At 34.6% G+C, this 16,594-nt stretch overlaps 2 protein-coding genes across 6 annotated transcripts in view; one reads left to right on the top strand and one right to left on the bottom strand.

Annotated features, from left to right (window-relative positions):
• Positions 1 to 16,594, top strand: part of LOC123537544 (uncharacterized) — a 276,487-nt gene that overhangs the window by 242,783 nt on the left and 17,110 nt on the right. For all 5 annotated transcript variants that reach the window (XM_053528640.1, XM_045321343.2, XM_053528639.1 and 2 more), the window contains exons 7-11: positions 490 to 636; positions 1,164 to 1,310; positions 2,962 to 3,124; positions 4,051 to 4,160; positions 4,782 to 4,871. In XM_053528640.1, the coding sequence (XP_053384615.1) occupies positions 490 to 636; positions 1,164 to 1,310; positions 2,962 to 3,124; positions 4,051 to 4,160; positions 4,782 to 4,871 (657 nt within the window). The remainder of the gene's footprint in view (positions 1 to 489; positions 637 to 1,163; positions 1,311 to 2,961; positions 3,125 to 4,050; positions 4,161 to 4,781; positions 4,872 to 16,594) is intronic.
• LOC123537545 (fibrinogen-like protein 1) lies at positions 5,848 to 14,281 on the bottom strand. Its single transcript, XM_045321344.2, has 4 exons — positions 14,049 to 14,281; positions 10,902 to 11,129; positions 10,149 to 10,261; positions 5,848 to 8,017 (listed from the first exon to the last, which is right to left on the bottom strand). The coding sequence occupies exons 2-4, from the start codon at positions 11,126 to 11,128 to the stop codon at positions 7,146 to 7,148; spliced, it is 1,212 nt and encodes a 403-aa protein (XP_045177279.2). The 5' UTR covers position 11,129; positions 14,049 to 14,281; the 3' UTR covers positions 5,848 to 7,145.

Here is a 16,594-nt window from a genome sequence, read left to right as displayed (position 1 = left end):
ATGCAAAGATGTACCTAAGGCCATTATTAATAGGTAGATGATTTTCAGTGAGCAATTGATTTTTTTAAATTATTGTCCGTTAAGGGCGTTTTCTGTTCAGGTATTCCGTGTAACAACAGTCATGCATATTTAAGAAACATAATATTATTATGGCTGGAACTTGATACATTCCTTTCGCTCCGTCAGACTTTTTGATTTGCACTTTATGTAAAAGCTTTGCTTTCTTAAGACTTTTACAGTTGTATCTCTGTGAATATTGATCATAGCGTTCCCTGACTCCTATAACGGCTGAACATAAACGCAAATTTTCAGCCGATCACATACATTTCAGATATAAATACTGAATGTTTGTCTGGGAGTAATAAAAGCAAGATAAATCTTTAAATACATTTTATGCCATTAGGTGTCTAGATGGACGTCGAGTAATGGATATGAAACTATGCCAGTTTTGCTTTCATTTTACTTCTTAATTTTTCATATCTTTTTAAGCAAAGAGAGAATACAGAGAAGATAACAGAAAATATGTCTACACTAGAAGTATTGAAAACAAAGAGTGACAGTTTGCTTTACAACATGATACCAAAATCTGTTGCTGGCAAATTGAAATCTGGACATGACCCAGTATCGACTTGCGAGGTGAGTTACAATTATTTTGACAAATCCGAATCAGTTACTCACGTGCTGAAGCCGATTAAATAAATTTTAACTGGAACGTTGTGCAGGTCCAACAATATGCAAAGTTAATCAATGGGGCATTGAATACTAGACAAGACCTATCGACATTGTCGGGGGAAATTTCGTTAACATTGAATGTAACTAAAAGTGAAATATATACAGGATATCGTATCTGACAAGGTGGTGTCCATCAACCAAGATGGTGTTTGTCCTCAATCTAACATCATCATTTCTTTGAAGGTTTCAGTAGCTTAATAGCATCTCTGCATTTAATAATAGTATTTGAGATTACTTTTTATTGTTTATCTCTATTTAAATTTCAGGCTGAATTCTTTAACAGGTTTAAGAATTCTGTACTAAACTGTGAATATTGATATGCCTTAATGCTAGTACATGACCTTGTATTACGTTTCTTTACGTTTCTAGTGTTCGTAAAATTGTTCATAAATAATGTGCCTTGTGTCGAACATGTTCGTGTTTTGCTTCAGATATTTGACAACGTGACGATCATGTTCAATTACATGGTTGGTTTTGGTGATGTGTGCTCCTCTGCTACACCGATGGAAATTGTCGAGATTATAAACAGCGTATTCAGTTTGTTTGATCAGATTATAGACAGCTATGACGTATTTAAGGTATCATTTTGTCTAATATATCCACGTAAATAAACTTTGCATCTGTACACCGGTATGTTATTTAAGAAAAAGTATATACCAAACAGTGATTTTGTCGTTTGAACGTATCGTATCATAAGGCCATCGCCCATATCATATTAGAATACGCATCTGAACGGCAAACGACAAGTTTTATTTAATAAAGATCACTGAAATGTCTTACTTTGATTTTAACACAACATTCATGAATCTTTGCATGCCGAGATGTTTGACGTTGTAGTTACTATTACTTACAAACATTGATTTTATCACAAAATAACGCCACATTTTCGACCTAAATAGGAACATAAGTCGAGTCAACAAAAAAGTCGTTCACTTAAATATTTATACGTTATTATAAAACTTGTACTGTAACTGCGATTAATCATATATAGAATGTGAGACAAACGCTGCTAGAGTTCAGAATAGAAAAAAATAACGACTTCCTCTCATAAACCGGATGATGAACTTGGTTTGTACCATCCTGTTTATTTCTCTCTTAAATTTATTGACGATTAATTTATAGATGATGAACTGGTATATGTAAATAAATGTCTGTTCTGGTCAGTTCTCTGAAATTTATTGAAATATCTGCTTGTCTCAGATTAGGGGCCCTAGAGCTAAACCTGGAAAAAACATTCAAAAGGGCTTGTTCTCATGAACCACTCGCTAAATTTGTCGGTAGCATTACTTCTTCTCATAAACCACATAATGGATATTCATGAAATTTTGTTCGTAGCATCCCGGCATAGTCCTTTCTCATTTTTTAAAAAAGAAGTCTGCTCGTTCTGTTTAAAATATCGCCCGAGAAAATTGAAAAAAAAAAACTTTCAACTGCTTCTTCTCACGAACCATTTGATAGATATTCACCACTTTATTAGGTCTTTAGCACTCTTGTGTAAGTTCCCCTTTTGCAATTTATTCAAATGGGTCAGTTCATCCCCTTCTAGAGTCTTCCGAAGCTAAAAAGAGAGAATTCAACGACTTCTTCTTATGAACACTTGATGGATCTTAACCAAAGTTGGTCTATAGCATCTTTGCATAGATATTTTTTGAAATTGATGAAAGGTTCTGCTAGATGCAATTTAGGGTCTGACAGTACTAAAAGTAGTAGACCCTTGAAAATAGCTGCTTCTCATGAACTGCTCGATGGACCTTCACCAAACGTGGTCTTTGGCATGCTTTCATGGGCCTTTTTATAATTTGTTCAAATGTTATTCTTTGCCTTTTTAAGGGCCACACGAGCTTACACAGAAGAACATTTAAACAACTTCTTGTAAACTACTTGATGGAATTTCACCAAACATGTCCTGTAGCAGCTTCGTATGCCTCAGGTTTTTATCCCCTTTAAGGGACCGATTGAATTAAAATAAAACGAAAAAAAAAACGTGACAACTTATTGTCATGAACCTCTTGATTGCCCTTTACCAAATGTGTTCTATCCCACTTTTGCCTGTAACTCTCTTGGGTTCTTTTTGTGCAGATGGGTTCGCGTTCTTAAGCTAAAAATAGAAAAAAACATTGCAACAAATATTTAGGTTGATGGTTTTATCTGTACGGTGCCTGGAGCTGTACATACCATTATTTGTACAGTGGTTAGTAGGCGTTTTACAGTTTTAAAAAATCTGAATAGGTTGAAACCCTTGGTGATGCCGTGTATATGGTAGCTGGAGGAGTGCCAGACAGGAATCCGAACCATGCTATAAATGTAGCTGGACTGGCATTAGAACTGCAAGAAAAAGCGAAAACATTAACCGAGCCCTGGAGCAAACAATACAAGCTCAATACACGGATAGGTATGTTTGAGAACTGTGTATATTTTCTTCGGTTATTGTATCTAGAAACTTATGTTCTTTTTACCTTTTTTAAGTTTTGTATTTAACATGTTCAAGGGCATCAAGATGGTTTCCATAGTCCCCTCTGTATGATTGTTCAAATTAGTCAAGCATTCGTTGGCCAACTGCACACAGTTATTAGCTTAAAAATATATATAATATTATTAAAGTTCAATTTGTAAAGGTATAAAATATATAAAAGTTCAATTTGTAAAGGTATAAAATATATAAAAGTTCAATTTGTATATATAATATTATTATATACTTTTCCATAACTAGTATTAACAAATTTATCATAAAATTAAACAAACGTAATTTAACTTCCTCAAGTGATATTGTGACATGTTCCAGGTACATGTTGTTGGCCTATTCCGATCCCTGGGAGAACGTAAGCGCATTCTGACGTCGAAATTATATAGCAATGTAAATAATAAAAATGTCCATTGACGGCAAAGGTGTGCCTTTTGATCACAATGGCACACCTAGTTTCTTAATGGCCTTTGGGCTAAAGCCCTGAGCCCATTATTGCACTAGATATGCCATTATGCCTAGATTTACATTGACCTCTTTGAGTTTCTGTTAAGCGAATTTAACTGTAAACTGTCAACTTTGTAGAGAGAAAGAGTTCTTTACATAGGCTCGTGCTACCTTGATTTAGTTCTTTCGTATTGCTGAATAGCCATTTTATTGTTACAATGGCAATTGTGAAAATGTTGGATGCTTGTGTTTTACATGGACATCAGTTTTACAATTTAACAAAGTCCAAAACCATATGTCTTCATTGATCGGATCGGGTCTACTCATGTAAGAATGAATGAGACAACTTCTGTGTGTATGTTTGTGTCATTACTTGTGTGTATGAAATGAATGATGTTCATTTTTCTTAGGAATGCATACGGGTAGTGTTGTGGGTGGAGTAGTCGGACGTAGGATGCCACAGTATTGTCTTTTTGGAGATACTGTTAACACAGCTTCCAGAATGCAGACATATAGTTTGGTATGATTTAAAGTGAATCTTCTACATAAATTGTTGATAAGGGAATACCATCTTAAACCGAAGACGGGATTAACTTACCGCTACATGCCATTTAGTGTGTCAGATTTATTTTCTATAAGTTGCCATCATTTACTTAAATATTAAAGCTTAGAATATCGGTAAATAATTGATAAAGTTACATTGCACTTGTTTCATACTAGTAAGTGATTTGAATAAAGGCATAAAATGGGAAATAACAGCAAAGTTATCTAATCTTTGCCAAATAATCTGTAAAGGATAATTGAACTGGTACATTACGACCTCTTTATATTTTTGAAACAATGCCTCAGAATCCGATAAATACATTTCAATATATTGATTAAGACCACACTTGGGTAAGGAAATAAAATGGTCTCTTTTAAGAGTGTTTTCTTAGTAACAGTTTAAACAATATTGTTGGTAGGTACACGGGATAACACAATGTTGAGATTTCTAGGCGGGTTTCGTATAGGGAGATTTTGTCATACATGATATGGGAACTGATGTAAACCTAGTGCTTAGATAACTTGCCATGTTACACAACCACAAATTTATCATTTACGCAAACAAACTTATCAAGTCATCTTATATATCTTATTAAAGCCTGGAAGAATCCATATCAGTGAACCGTGCCAGGAGTGCCTCAAGCAGTCTTCTTTTGTTACCATCGTGCGAGGGACAGTGAATATCAAGGTCAGTTTATGCTTCGGAGTAAATTGTACTTAGGTTGGTCAATGGTCAATTGTTTTGGTTTTTTGTGTAAATATTTACAATGCATAGTTGCATAATATTTGTTATCCTGCAACTTTTGATAACACAAAGAGAGAATAAACGGATGGATGGATAAACAGTTTCAGATTTAATTGATTTTGAACAAATTTAGGAATTATCGAAACACATGTTCACCTCTGTTAATGAGACAAGTCTCAGTCTGATCTAATACTTGGATAAAACATGTACTAGTTTCTGAACCAGTGCCTTAGTTGTAAAGTACAATTTTTACGACGAGAGAAGACTGATGCTAACAAACTAATGGATGAGGACACACTAATGACTTCCTGTCTGCATAAAGCAAATAATGAAATAGTGTTGTCATTACGAGAATGTGATAACAATTTCCAGTACACTGTATACTTTTATTGACAGATTCACTTGGCGAAAGTAGGTTTTTTTCAGAAACGCTTCTATTATATTGGATAATTAACAACATTTTGTTTCAAATATCCGTCTTCAATTTTTATACATAACTATTATAGATGTTAAATAATGATGCATGTCAATTTTTCCATAACCCCCCTGTGGGTACAACAGAAATACCCTCTGACGATAAAAATTACAGTATTGTTGAAAGAATCGAATATTATATTTTCGTATAGGATTTATTTTCTTTTGCATGTTGCCGGTTGCACTTACTTTAATACACTGGAAAATGCCAAAATCAATGTAACTTAATAATATATAATTATAAAAGAAATATATATAATTCATATTTATTGAAATTCTGCTGAATGGTTATTGGTCGCAGATTTCTTTCAAGTATGAGGGGAAACCACTGTGTTAAATGTTGTATTTTGCATACTTTCCATGGGGACAACTCAAATTTGTAAGGATGACAGATTGGCTTAATCTTTGCGCACTAATTTCAGGTATCAGAAAAAAAAACACGGTATACGAGATTCCTTTTAATTCTTAAAGCAAGCACATTTTTTGTGTTATTCATTTTGTGTATTCAGTAATCTTTATGTAGAATTTTGCATACTTTCTGCAGCAAGTGTTATCGTTAGGATCTGAATGTTGGGGCTGTTTGGCTTCATATTATACACTTTGTTGGCATATATTTCCATACACTTGTGTTGTGTATTGACTTTTAAATACTGCATGTGAATTTCATTATGATAAAAAAATTTGACTAAAATGATGGAAATAGTCTATAAACAAACAAAGAGAAACTGAGTAGCATGACAAGCTAGCTCTGATAATGACTATGGTTAAGTAAGCTCCATCACTTTTGTGTGTTCGGAAGCCTGTCTTGGAGTTTTCTTGTAACCTTGAAATCGTCATATACCCCAAATTAAATCAGTAGAAAAAGGTAATTATTACATGTCTCTTTGTTTATAGGTCAAACATGATTGTGGCAGTAAAAATGGTTTCTGCAAGTATAACAGCCACGCTGAATAAAAACATGTTTAATATATGTTAAAAATGACCAAAACTATACATGATAGAGTTACAAAAATTTACATTTACAAAGTATAATCGAAACAACACAGAGATAAACTATGAAATAGAACACATGTTTATCAGTAATTGTTCCTATATTTCTGTTAATAAGCACGTGCTAATAACCCCTTTGCCGGTGTGTAAAACAGCAACACTGAATAAGAATGTGAAAGATGCGTTGAAACATTATGTAAACAGAAGTACATAAAATAATGCAACTAGACAATACGCATTTCAACTACAAGCAGAACGCTTGTACTTATCAGCACACGTCCAAAGTTTGTCAAAAGGTATTACTCTGTCATTTACATGATATCAGCAACTCTAAATAAGGACGAATAAATTTTGCTCAAATGACATACAAATATTAGAAGCACACAAAATATACCATCAAACATTTATGCAAATCAAACTATTCTACAAATATTACAATCAGAAAAAAGTCATGTAAACAAAACGCATTCAATTTCAAACAGACCGCACGTTTATCGGCAACTCATCTTCTTTGATATTCATTTCTGTTTGTTACAAATATTAAACTCATTGACACGAGCTTTGAACGGGTTAGTCAGCAACTTTGCATAAAAACGAGTACGATCTCTTGAAAATATTTCAATATTTGAAGCACACATATCTGTGATGTTACATTCAAACAAAATCTAAGCAACATGTATGTTCATAACAAAAAAAAAACATGTGCTAGTATATCAGTATATAGCGACATTTTAAAAGATAAAGTATTAAATACTAATAATAGTCATAATCGTATTCATCTGGATAATAGTCTGTTGTTGTATCAGGTGTTGCAGATGTAGTTACTACATCTTTTTCAGTTACATCACTATCAGTTACATCACTTTTGTTCTCTATCCCACCAGTTGTCATTTCTCCACTTTCTCGACTGTCATTTTCAGTCACTGTACTTTCGGTACTAGAACCTTCTTGTCTATTACTGGCTTTATCGATTTGCACTTGCGCTCGAGGTTTTATCTTTATTTCTGTCTTTTTCATCGAATAACCGTACTTTTTTTTCCACTTAGACCAAAGAATTCCTTTAACGACACCATCTGGGGATATACCACCGATCCCATTTTCAATGTAGATGCCATTAAGTGAGGCATACCCGCAAGCTTTAAACCACCAACCTGACTGGTCTTTTTTGGCACAACTTGAATGCCATTCATCATTGTCTCTGTCAATTGTACTGAACTTCATGTCATTGTGATAAGGAAACATTGCATCTCCCGCTGTTCCTGAATATCCCTGAATTCTTAGCTGATAGCCCATCTGTTCATTTTCAACCCGGAAATAATCATACAATGCGTACGCATGATTGCCTTCCCAGTCCCAAAGTTCAAACCTTATACTGTAGTTCTTGTAATGCGATAGCCAGTATAAATTTTCATTTCCTAACCAGTATTCTGAGTTTACGTTGCCAAATCCAAATGCATAATTGTCCCATTTTCTGGTAAAGTTCACCGAGCCGTCTATTCGTTTCTGAATGGTCATCCAACCCCCACCTTGCATGTCACACCATACATTCACGATTTTCCTGTTAGGGAGGCGGACTGGGTAGATTCCACTCAGAGTAATACCGTGCAAATGAAGCTCACTGCAGTCTGAAAACATGACTTCTGTACTAATTGAAAATTATCGAATTACTTTGTTAGAATAGATATTTGGGTAAAACGTCAAGCCTGAATTCCAATTTGACCCATTTTATATACATTGTATATTAAATAATAGTGAAATATCAACCTTTGCAGTTAACTTTGTGGGTAGTCCTGTTGTTTTAGAAAGATAATTAATAAACAAACTATATCAACATGTCGATTTTTAGCAGAAGGAAAACCCTTCATTAAGGTGGTTCTGTCCGTCTGATTAATCGAAAGTCATATACTGAAAACCTTGAATAATACCAGGTTGCCGGAATACAGGTAGCATAGTTTTGCTGGAATATTTTATATCCCGTATACTAAGTATTAAATTAAAGAAACAGTCAGCCTTATTTCGTTGTAGAAGTAATTTTAGTAACCACATCAGTAGTATTTTCAGGACTCAGAATCATACGGACCTATACACCAAAATTTCGACAATATTATCAATAGGTAAGCCTACGATAATCCCGCAGTAAAGACTGATTGGAGGCTCAGTCTAACTAAAATCAAAGAGTCGATTCTGTATTATTGGCTGCATTTCCTTCAGGTGCAATGATGCTTTGAATAAAGTATGGTTTAATAAAATTCTACATTGTAGGAAAATATTTCTTTCAAACGTTCACACATACCTTAAGCTTTAAGTGAATAATCCTACATTTAACATTATGGATGTTTTAGAAAGAGCTTAGTTATTGTCATATTGGATTACTTCTGCAATCAACATTTTGGGTATCGTTTTGAAAAAAAAATCTACATTATTTGCTCATTTTTATACCCATCACCAATCGCACAGAGAGTGTGAGAATGATATTGAAATGCCGCCACTGTGTCCGTCATTTTTTATAATGATAGTTGCTATGTTAATAATTTTGGAATTATCTTCTTTCTGTAGTTAATATTCATTTGCCCGGACTGTAACTTAAAAACCTACGCAGATAATGCAACGACAGTTGCTAATAATGATCGCAAAAAAAGGAAAAGCAACACTCAAGAATCATAACCAACTACTTTTAGAATTATTTCACATTTTAAACTTAATTTTGTTTTCTTCTTACTGGACGATAACTTGAAATCCACTGAAGATACAGTGGCAAATGACAGTGAGAGGAAGTTCTGAGAATAAGAACCGCAACTCTCTTTTGAACAATGCTCGAAATAACACACCTATTATAATGCTGATTTTCTTCTTTTTTTTTTTGAGAATTGCTCAAAAGCGTTGAACGAATGTAATGAAACTTAATATAATGTAAGTCGAAGAGGAAATGCAGTGTGTAAATATACAATGACCCTACCATGAATTATTTTAGATAATCTCCTTCATACTTCTATACGCCCAAAGGGACGTATTATGTTATGACGCGGGTGTCTGTTTGTCCGTCACTCTGTCCGTCCGTACGCCCGTCCGTTAGCAATTTTGTGTCCGCTCTGTAACTCTTGATCCCCTTGAGGGATTTCAAAGAAACTTGACACATATGTTCACCACATCGAGACGACGTACAGAGCGCATGTTTTGGATGTATCGCTTCAAAGTCAAGATCACACTTAGGGGTAAAATGTAATCTGACTTTGTTTCGTGTCTGATGTGAAACTCTTGAACTGCTTGAAGGATTTACAGAAACCTGACACAGATGTTGACCACATCGAGACGACGTGCAGAGTGCATGTTTTGGATGGCTCGCTTCAAGGTCAAGGTCACACTTAGGAGGTCAAAGGTCATTCCTTCTGGCGTATATTGCTTTGCATTGCTCTTGTTTCCTATTTTGTCCATTGAATGGAGTCTCAAGATAATTGTCAATATGATAGCTAGCAATGAGAAACAGGTAACCATTACTCCGTCTTGTATGATTCTCGAATTACATGTATATCCCATCTTGAACTTAAATACTTAAAGGGTTTTAATGGTATGCTGGTCTAATATTGATAGGTGGAAATGGGAGGAAGTGCAAAACCAAATTTTAGATTCCTTGGTTACTTATTTCTCTGCCATTCCATTATAAAACACAGTAAGGCGATAAAGCAGCCTCAAACGACAAGTTACACGAGCACAACCACGTTTTATACAGTGTTGGTAAAGCATAAATCCATCAATTACCTCTTACTAATGGAATATCATGGAGGTTTGGTATAGACTTAAGGCTGTCCCTACTAGGTGCCTTTAAAGCAGCAACATTTCTGTACATACTCGTCTGAAATTTACTGATCATACTGAAAAGAAGAAGCAAAAGTATTAATATATTTTTATTATATTGTAATGCATTTAAATTTAGATATTACATACTGGCAATTTATTCTATAACTTTTTTTTCTGTTCTAATCAGCGATTTACCTTTGTATCATTTGTCACGTTTATAAGATGATGACTAATCAAAAATGTGAATAAATTAGTTTCAATAAGGGCGACAGCATCCTTACTGTCGGTTTTGGTAATATGGTAAAATACGAACCTGTGTATATGTTGCTTTTCAAAAGTAAATTTAATTACAGCCAAGTATTTGGGCAACCTTTTCAAATAAAAGTGTTTCAAAGAGCGTAGGTTTGCTTCTCGATTAATGGTATTTGTGTAATTGCAATATATTGCATGATTATAAAGTAACAGTGTACAATGGTATCAGTTCCGTTCCTTCTGAGAACTGGACGACATACGGTGCAGCTTTGTTGAAATACCTGCGTGTATAAATCCTTGAATCATGCATTTATATCCTAGTCAAAGTTTTGATGGATTTTTTTCTAGAAACGTTATATTCGAAAAAGACTAAACACATTAAAACCAAACAATATATAGTACAGCATATATCTGTTTAACTTAAAGTAATTGAGCTTGTAACAAATTTGTTGAAATACATACGTGTATAAATCTTGATACTGAGATCTAAGCATGCTCTTTTCCTGGTCAAAATCATCATGAAGTTTTTCTAGAATCATACACTGGTGCTCATTCTGCTGTTGTAAACTCAGTGCCCTATATTGCAACGTCTGACAAATGCTTTTCTTCTGCTGTTCCTGGCCACATGTCAAAGTTGTACAGGAAAGTAAAATCGCTGCAACAATGATAGTTATTCTTGAACGTCTCATCCTGTTGAAAATGAAAATACTAGGAAAAAAGTTTCGTAACATTCATTATGAATATCATCAGCTTTTTTTTCTTTACATAGGTCATACTTGTACCTCACCAAATTGGACTGTTTTATCCTTCTAACTGCTCGTCTTTTATATGTAGATCAGCCACATGCCTCATTTTTAGCCCACCATCTGATGATGGTGGTGGGCTGTTCAAATCACTCTGCGTCCGTGGTCCGTCGTCCTTCCGTCCGTCCGTCCGTTAACAATTTCTCGTTATCGCATCTCCTCAGAAACTACTGGGGGATTTTGACCAATCTTTGTCAGAAGGATGTATTGGTACCCTAGTTGTGTCCCCCTGAAAATCAGACTGGTTCAACAATTTTTGAGTCAGTTATAGCCCTTTGTTTGTTTTTATTATTTACATAGATTTATATAGGGAAAACTTTGAAAATCTTCTTGTCCAAAACCACACAGCCTAGGGCTTTGATATTTGGTATGTAGCATCATCTAGTGGTTCTCTACCAAGATGATTCAAATTATTTCCCTGGGGTCAAATATGGCCCCGCCCCGGGGGTCAAATGGTTTATATAGACTTATATAGGGAAAAACTTTGAAAAACATCTTGTCCAAAACCACAGGGCCTAGGGCTTTGATATTTTGTATATGACATCATGTAGTGGTCTTCTAATAAGATTGTTCAAATTATTCCCCTAGGGACACATGGTTCATATAGACTTATATAGGGAAAAGCTTTTAAAATGTCAATAACCTGCAGCATTCAAATTTGGACCATATGTGTAGTTTTGAGTGGCAAGATGAACCTTGACATGACTTGACCTTGATTTCGATCTAGAGACCTACTTTCACATTTCTGTAGCTACAACCTTCAAATTTGGATCACATGCATAGTTTAGTGCACCGAAAAAAAAATTTGACCTTGACATTGACCTAGTGACTTACATTCACATTTTTGAAGGTACAGTCTTCAAATCTGGACCACATGCATAGTTTTGTGTTCAGAAATGAAATTTGACCTTGATTTTGACCTAGTGACCTATTTTCACATTTCTCAAGCTACAGCCTTCAAATTTGGACCACACGCATATTTTTGTGTTCTGAATTGAAATTTGACATTGATTTTTACCTAGTACCTACCTTAACATTTCTCAAGCTACAGCCTCCAAATTTGAAGCACATGCATAGTTTTGTATACCAAAATAAACTTTGACCTTGAAATTGATCTAGTGACCTACTTTCACATTTCTCAAGCTACAGCTTTCAACTTTGGACCACATGCATGGACCACATGCACAGTATTGTGTACCGAAATGAAATTTGACCTTGATTTTGACCTTGAGGTAGTCTTGAAATTTGGAACATTAAACAATGGCTCAATGGTGGGCGCCAAGATCACTCTGCGATCTCTTGTTAGAATTGTTTTGAAAATGTTCCAGTAACTTTATGTAAGAACATCATTCACAATAACATTTTTTGCTGCATTATCTAACGGTTACTTAAAATGTTCGAGATTGAATATAGACAAAGTATAGGAAACATACCGATTATGCGAGCTCTATGAATGTTGTTAATAACGCTGTAGTCTCTAAAATATATTGCAAGCCTATTGAACGGGGTAAGTTTATCAGTTACACTACTTCGTATATTCAAATATCATATGAAATAACTGTTTAGATTATGTTAATACAGCTCACTCCAAAACCACTGACATAAGTTACAAAAATAAATGTTGTAAAACATATCATGAAGCGTTCATTTTAGTATTGCAAATTGAGTGTAACTGGCTGAAGCTTACAAAAAGCTAGTATGAACACAACTTATAAACAGTATTAACGTGTTCTGTCGGATTCGTGGTATTGTAAATGCCAAAACGTCTCAGAACGGACTCATTCCAACCGAGACTTCTATTAATTTACTTGGTTTATGTTGTATGTTTCCAAAGTTTCTACTCTGTATTTCATTAAATGCCGTGCGACAGCCGTTAAAAATCTCAACGTACTCGGTGTTTTATATTTTCTTATTTCTTTATTCTTATCCAGTATATCGGTAGTAAAGTGTTCCACTTATGCAGGTGCCAGGGTATGTAAGGGACAGTGTACATTCCGCTACCTCTCATGAACAAACTCAATCAAACCAAGTCTGCTGTTACTTTTCTTGAATATTTTTTATGCTTCCAAAGGATCTTTTATTACGAGGTTAGGAAAACAAGGATTTTAAATTGCAAATTCCGATCAAAAGGTATTAATTGCCAGTCAGATAAACAATTAGTTTTAATAATTCTATTCCACACGATAACAATACACATCTTTACATTTTAGGAATTAGACTGGCTCCTGACCCTATGTATGTCCTGTCATATTTTTCATTTAATAAGTTTTCGCTATCAACAGTGGTAGTACCTCCAGCAAGTTGTTTTTATTTTAACATTTTTATTACCCCTGGCTCCGGTTTAGCCATCAGATGAAAATATGCTACTTATAAAATGTTTGCAGCATTAAAAAAATAAACATGCAGCCAGGGAACCAGGCTAATTTAGGAAGAAATGAAATCTTAATCAACGGAGATTTTTTTTTTTTTGAAAACAGACCAGGAAGCAATGTTAACCACCATAATAGCTTGAAATCATTTCTGTAAACAGAGCTTGATACCAGATGTTATCCTTGAAACTTTAGTCTTATTAAGTTAGAGAGTTCTTGGAACTTTTCTTACATGAGATGTAAAAAAAAAGCCCTCAGCTACTTCTATCACGGGATTAAAAAGAGAAATTCAGCTATGCTGTCAGAACATTTCAACATCATTAATCTGATTAAAGAATATTTGATTTTTACAAACGGTGCTAAATATATGTCTTAAAATGTTAATTTGAGGATGTCCCATTTATCATTTTATACATATTATACAATGTATCGCTTACCTTGTAACTATGTTCAAATGTAAGCCAATATATTTATATATTCATGCGTTATCAGCAGTAAAAACATTAAAGTTTTTCTCCATTATTATCCTTCATTTTTATCTTGCGAACTGTAAATTTTTCTTACATAAGAAATGTACGTGGATAGATTTGAATGAGATGCCACATGGCTCTGTTAAAATCAAGGTTAACCACATAAACTGTAATAAAAATGAACGCAGCGGGTGAAGCTGTTTTCATTTTATTTAGTGCAGTATAAATGGGTGTTTAAATCAAAATAGTTTAATGTAATACAATGTGAAATTTCAGGAAAGGCGGCAAATGTTTAACAATTTAAATGTGTGTACAAAAGGGATGTTCATGTATTTTGAAAAATATGTCTATGAAATATTTTACTATTACAATATTTCATTTTAAAGGAGACATTCTTGCTACAAACCATACTTTTTCTCGCAGAAGAATATGATAAAACATCTGGTCAAAAATAAGACCTCAAAAATATTTATATTTTACTTAATCAGTGGCAAAACATCGAGAAGATAAGTTAAATTTGATATTCAATTCAAAGTTTATGGCAAAAAAGGCGCAGATCAGATAAGTAAGAGCAAATGAAGCTTTTTCTGTTCCTGTCATCACAATGTCTCAAAATTTTCTTCTTATGTTCGATCTACACCTCCCTGCGAGACCATATCACTTATATTTGTCGGTGCTACTTTATAGTGAAAAGACAAATTGTAGAGTTGTTAGATATAATGCATGTTCTGCTAAACTGTTCGCCTTTGAAAAAATGCTTGAATGGGACCTCAGATCCTCGAACTCCCCCCTCCCCACCCCACCCCCACAAACACAAAATAAAAAGAAATGAATCGTGGAGTTGATTGGTACTAACATTGCTAACCTAAAACGAAATATAACCTTATATTTACTTTTTTAAACCTACCATAATTATAAAAAAATAAGTTTAGGTAGGATAGTTAGTTAGATTTAGACATATTAAGAAATTCTAATGAACTGTAAGACAATTTTGTAACAGCTCTATGAGAGCAAAGACACTGAATTCACATTTTATAAAAGGGACATGAACGTTTATTTATCAGCCCTCATTACACCGTGTATTTTTTCCCACATGCACCCAATTATACTAGATTTTAGTGGGAGTGATCAAAGTGTATTCGCGCTGATATATTTTTGCACATATTTTGTTTTTTTTACGTTTTTCCCAACATTTGTTCGTATATTAAGTAACACTTTAATTACATGTGTTATTACGTACATTTTTTTTCTTGACTGCTTCATATTTGCGGGTTTCAAGGAGGGAAACAAACCGTAGCACAGTTGTTCTTTTGATATTTATATTGTGGTCGCCCATATCTTCATAAATTCGATCAAATTGGTTTGAACTAAGTCGCTGTTACTGTTACTGTTTTAGCTTACATGAACCAAAGGTTCAAGCTGAGCTTTTGTGACCGCTTGATGTCCGCTGTGCGTCGTGCGTCAGTCAACAGTTTTTAACAAAGTCTATGTCTTCAAAAAAAAAACAAAGACATGTATCAAACAGGGAATGTCACGCACCAAAAACGCAGCCTTCCCAAAACGAAACCCACAGCACGCAAACGTGCACACCACAAACACACACACACACACACACGCGCGCGCGCACTACAGGGCAGATTAACACCAAATTTCACAGAAATGATCTTTGGGGAGACTCCTTTCAAAATTGCCCAAATAATAAAAATCCCTTGAGAACTGTGGTTGCCATGGCAACCGAAAGGAAAACATTTAAAAATCTTCTCAGAAACTTTTAGCCGGATTTAAAAAATATTTTGTTGAAATGATCTCTAGGTGACCTTCTATCAAAATTGTTTAAGCCATGTCTGTTTCGGTAAAAAAAACATGGCCGCCTGGGGGTGGGGCTTATTTTCCCTATATGGCAATATTGTAAATTTCAAAAATCTTCAAAACTACTGGGCAGATTTACACCAAACTTTACAGAAATGTTCCTTGAATTGCCCGTTTTCAAAATTGCCAAAAGAAATAACATCCTTCCAGAACTGTGATTGCCATGGCAATCGAAAGGAAAATCTTTAAAAATCTTTTTCTTAGAAACTGTTAGCCGGATTTCAAAAATATTTGTAGAAATCATCTCTAGGTGACTATCTAACAAAATTGCTTAAGCCATTCTATTTCGTTAAAAAAGATGGCCACCAGGGGCGGGGCTTATTAGTCCCCTACTGGTTGGAAACCAGTTTCGGGGACGATAGGAATACGCTTTTCCGTCCGTCCGTCCGTCCGTCATTCCGTCCGTCCGTCCTTCCGTCCGTCCGCAATTTCGTGTCCGGTCCATAACTTCGTCATCCATAAAGGGATTTTAATATTACTTTGCACAAATGTTCCCCATGATGAAACGACGTGTCATGCGCAAAACCCGGACCCTTAGCTTAAAGGTCAAGGTCATAATTAGAGGTCAAAGGTCAACAGGGCTTTTTTTTCTGTCCGATCCATCCATGGAGGGATTTTAATATTACTTCAAGTACCTCATAATG

Source organism: Mercenaria mercenaria, chromosome 17 (genome assembly GCF_021730395.1).
Source record: "Mercenaria mercenaria strain notata chromosome 17, MADL_Memer_1, whole genome shotgun sequence".
Classification (NCBI taxonomy): domain Eukaryota; kingdom Metazoa; phylum Mollusca; class Bivalvia; order Venerida; family Veneridae; genus Mercenaria; species Mercenaria mercenaria.
This window is presented reverse-complemented; position numbering and strand designations above follow the sequence as displayed.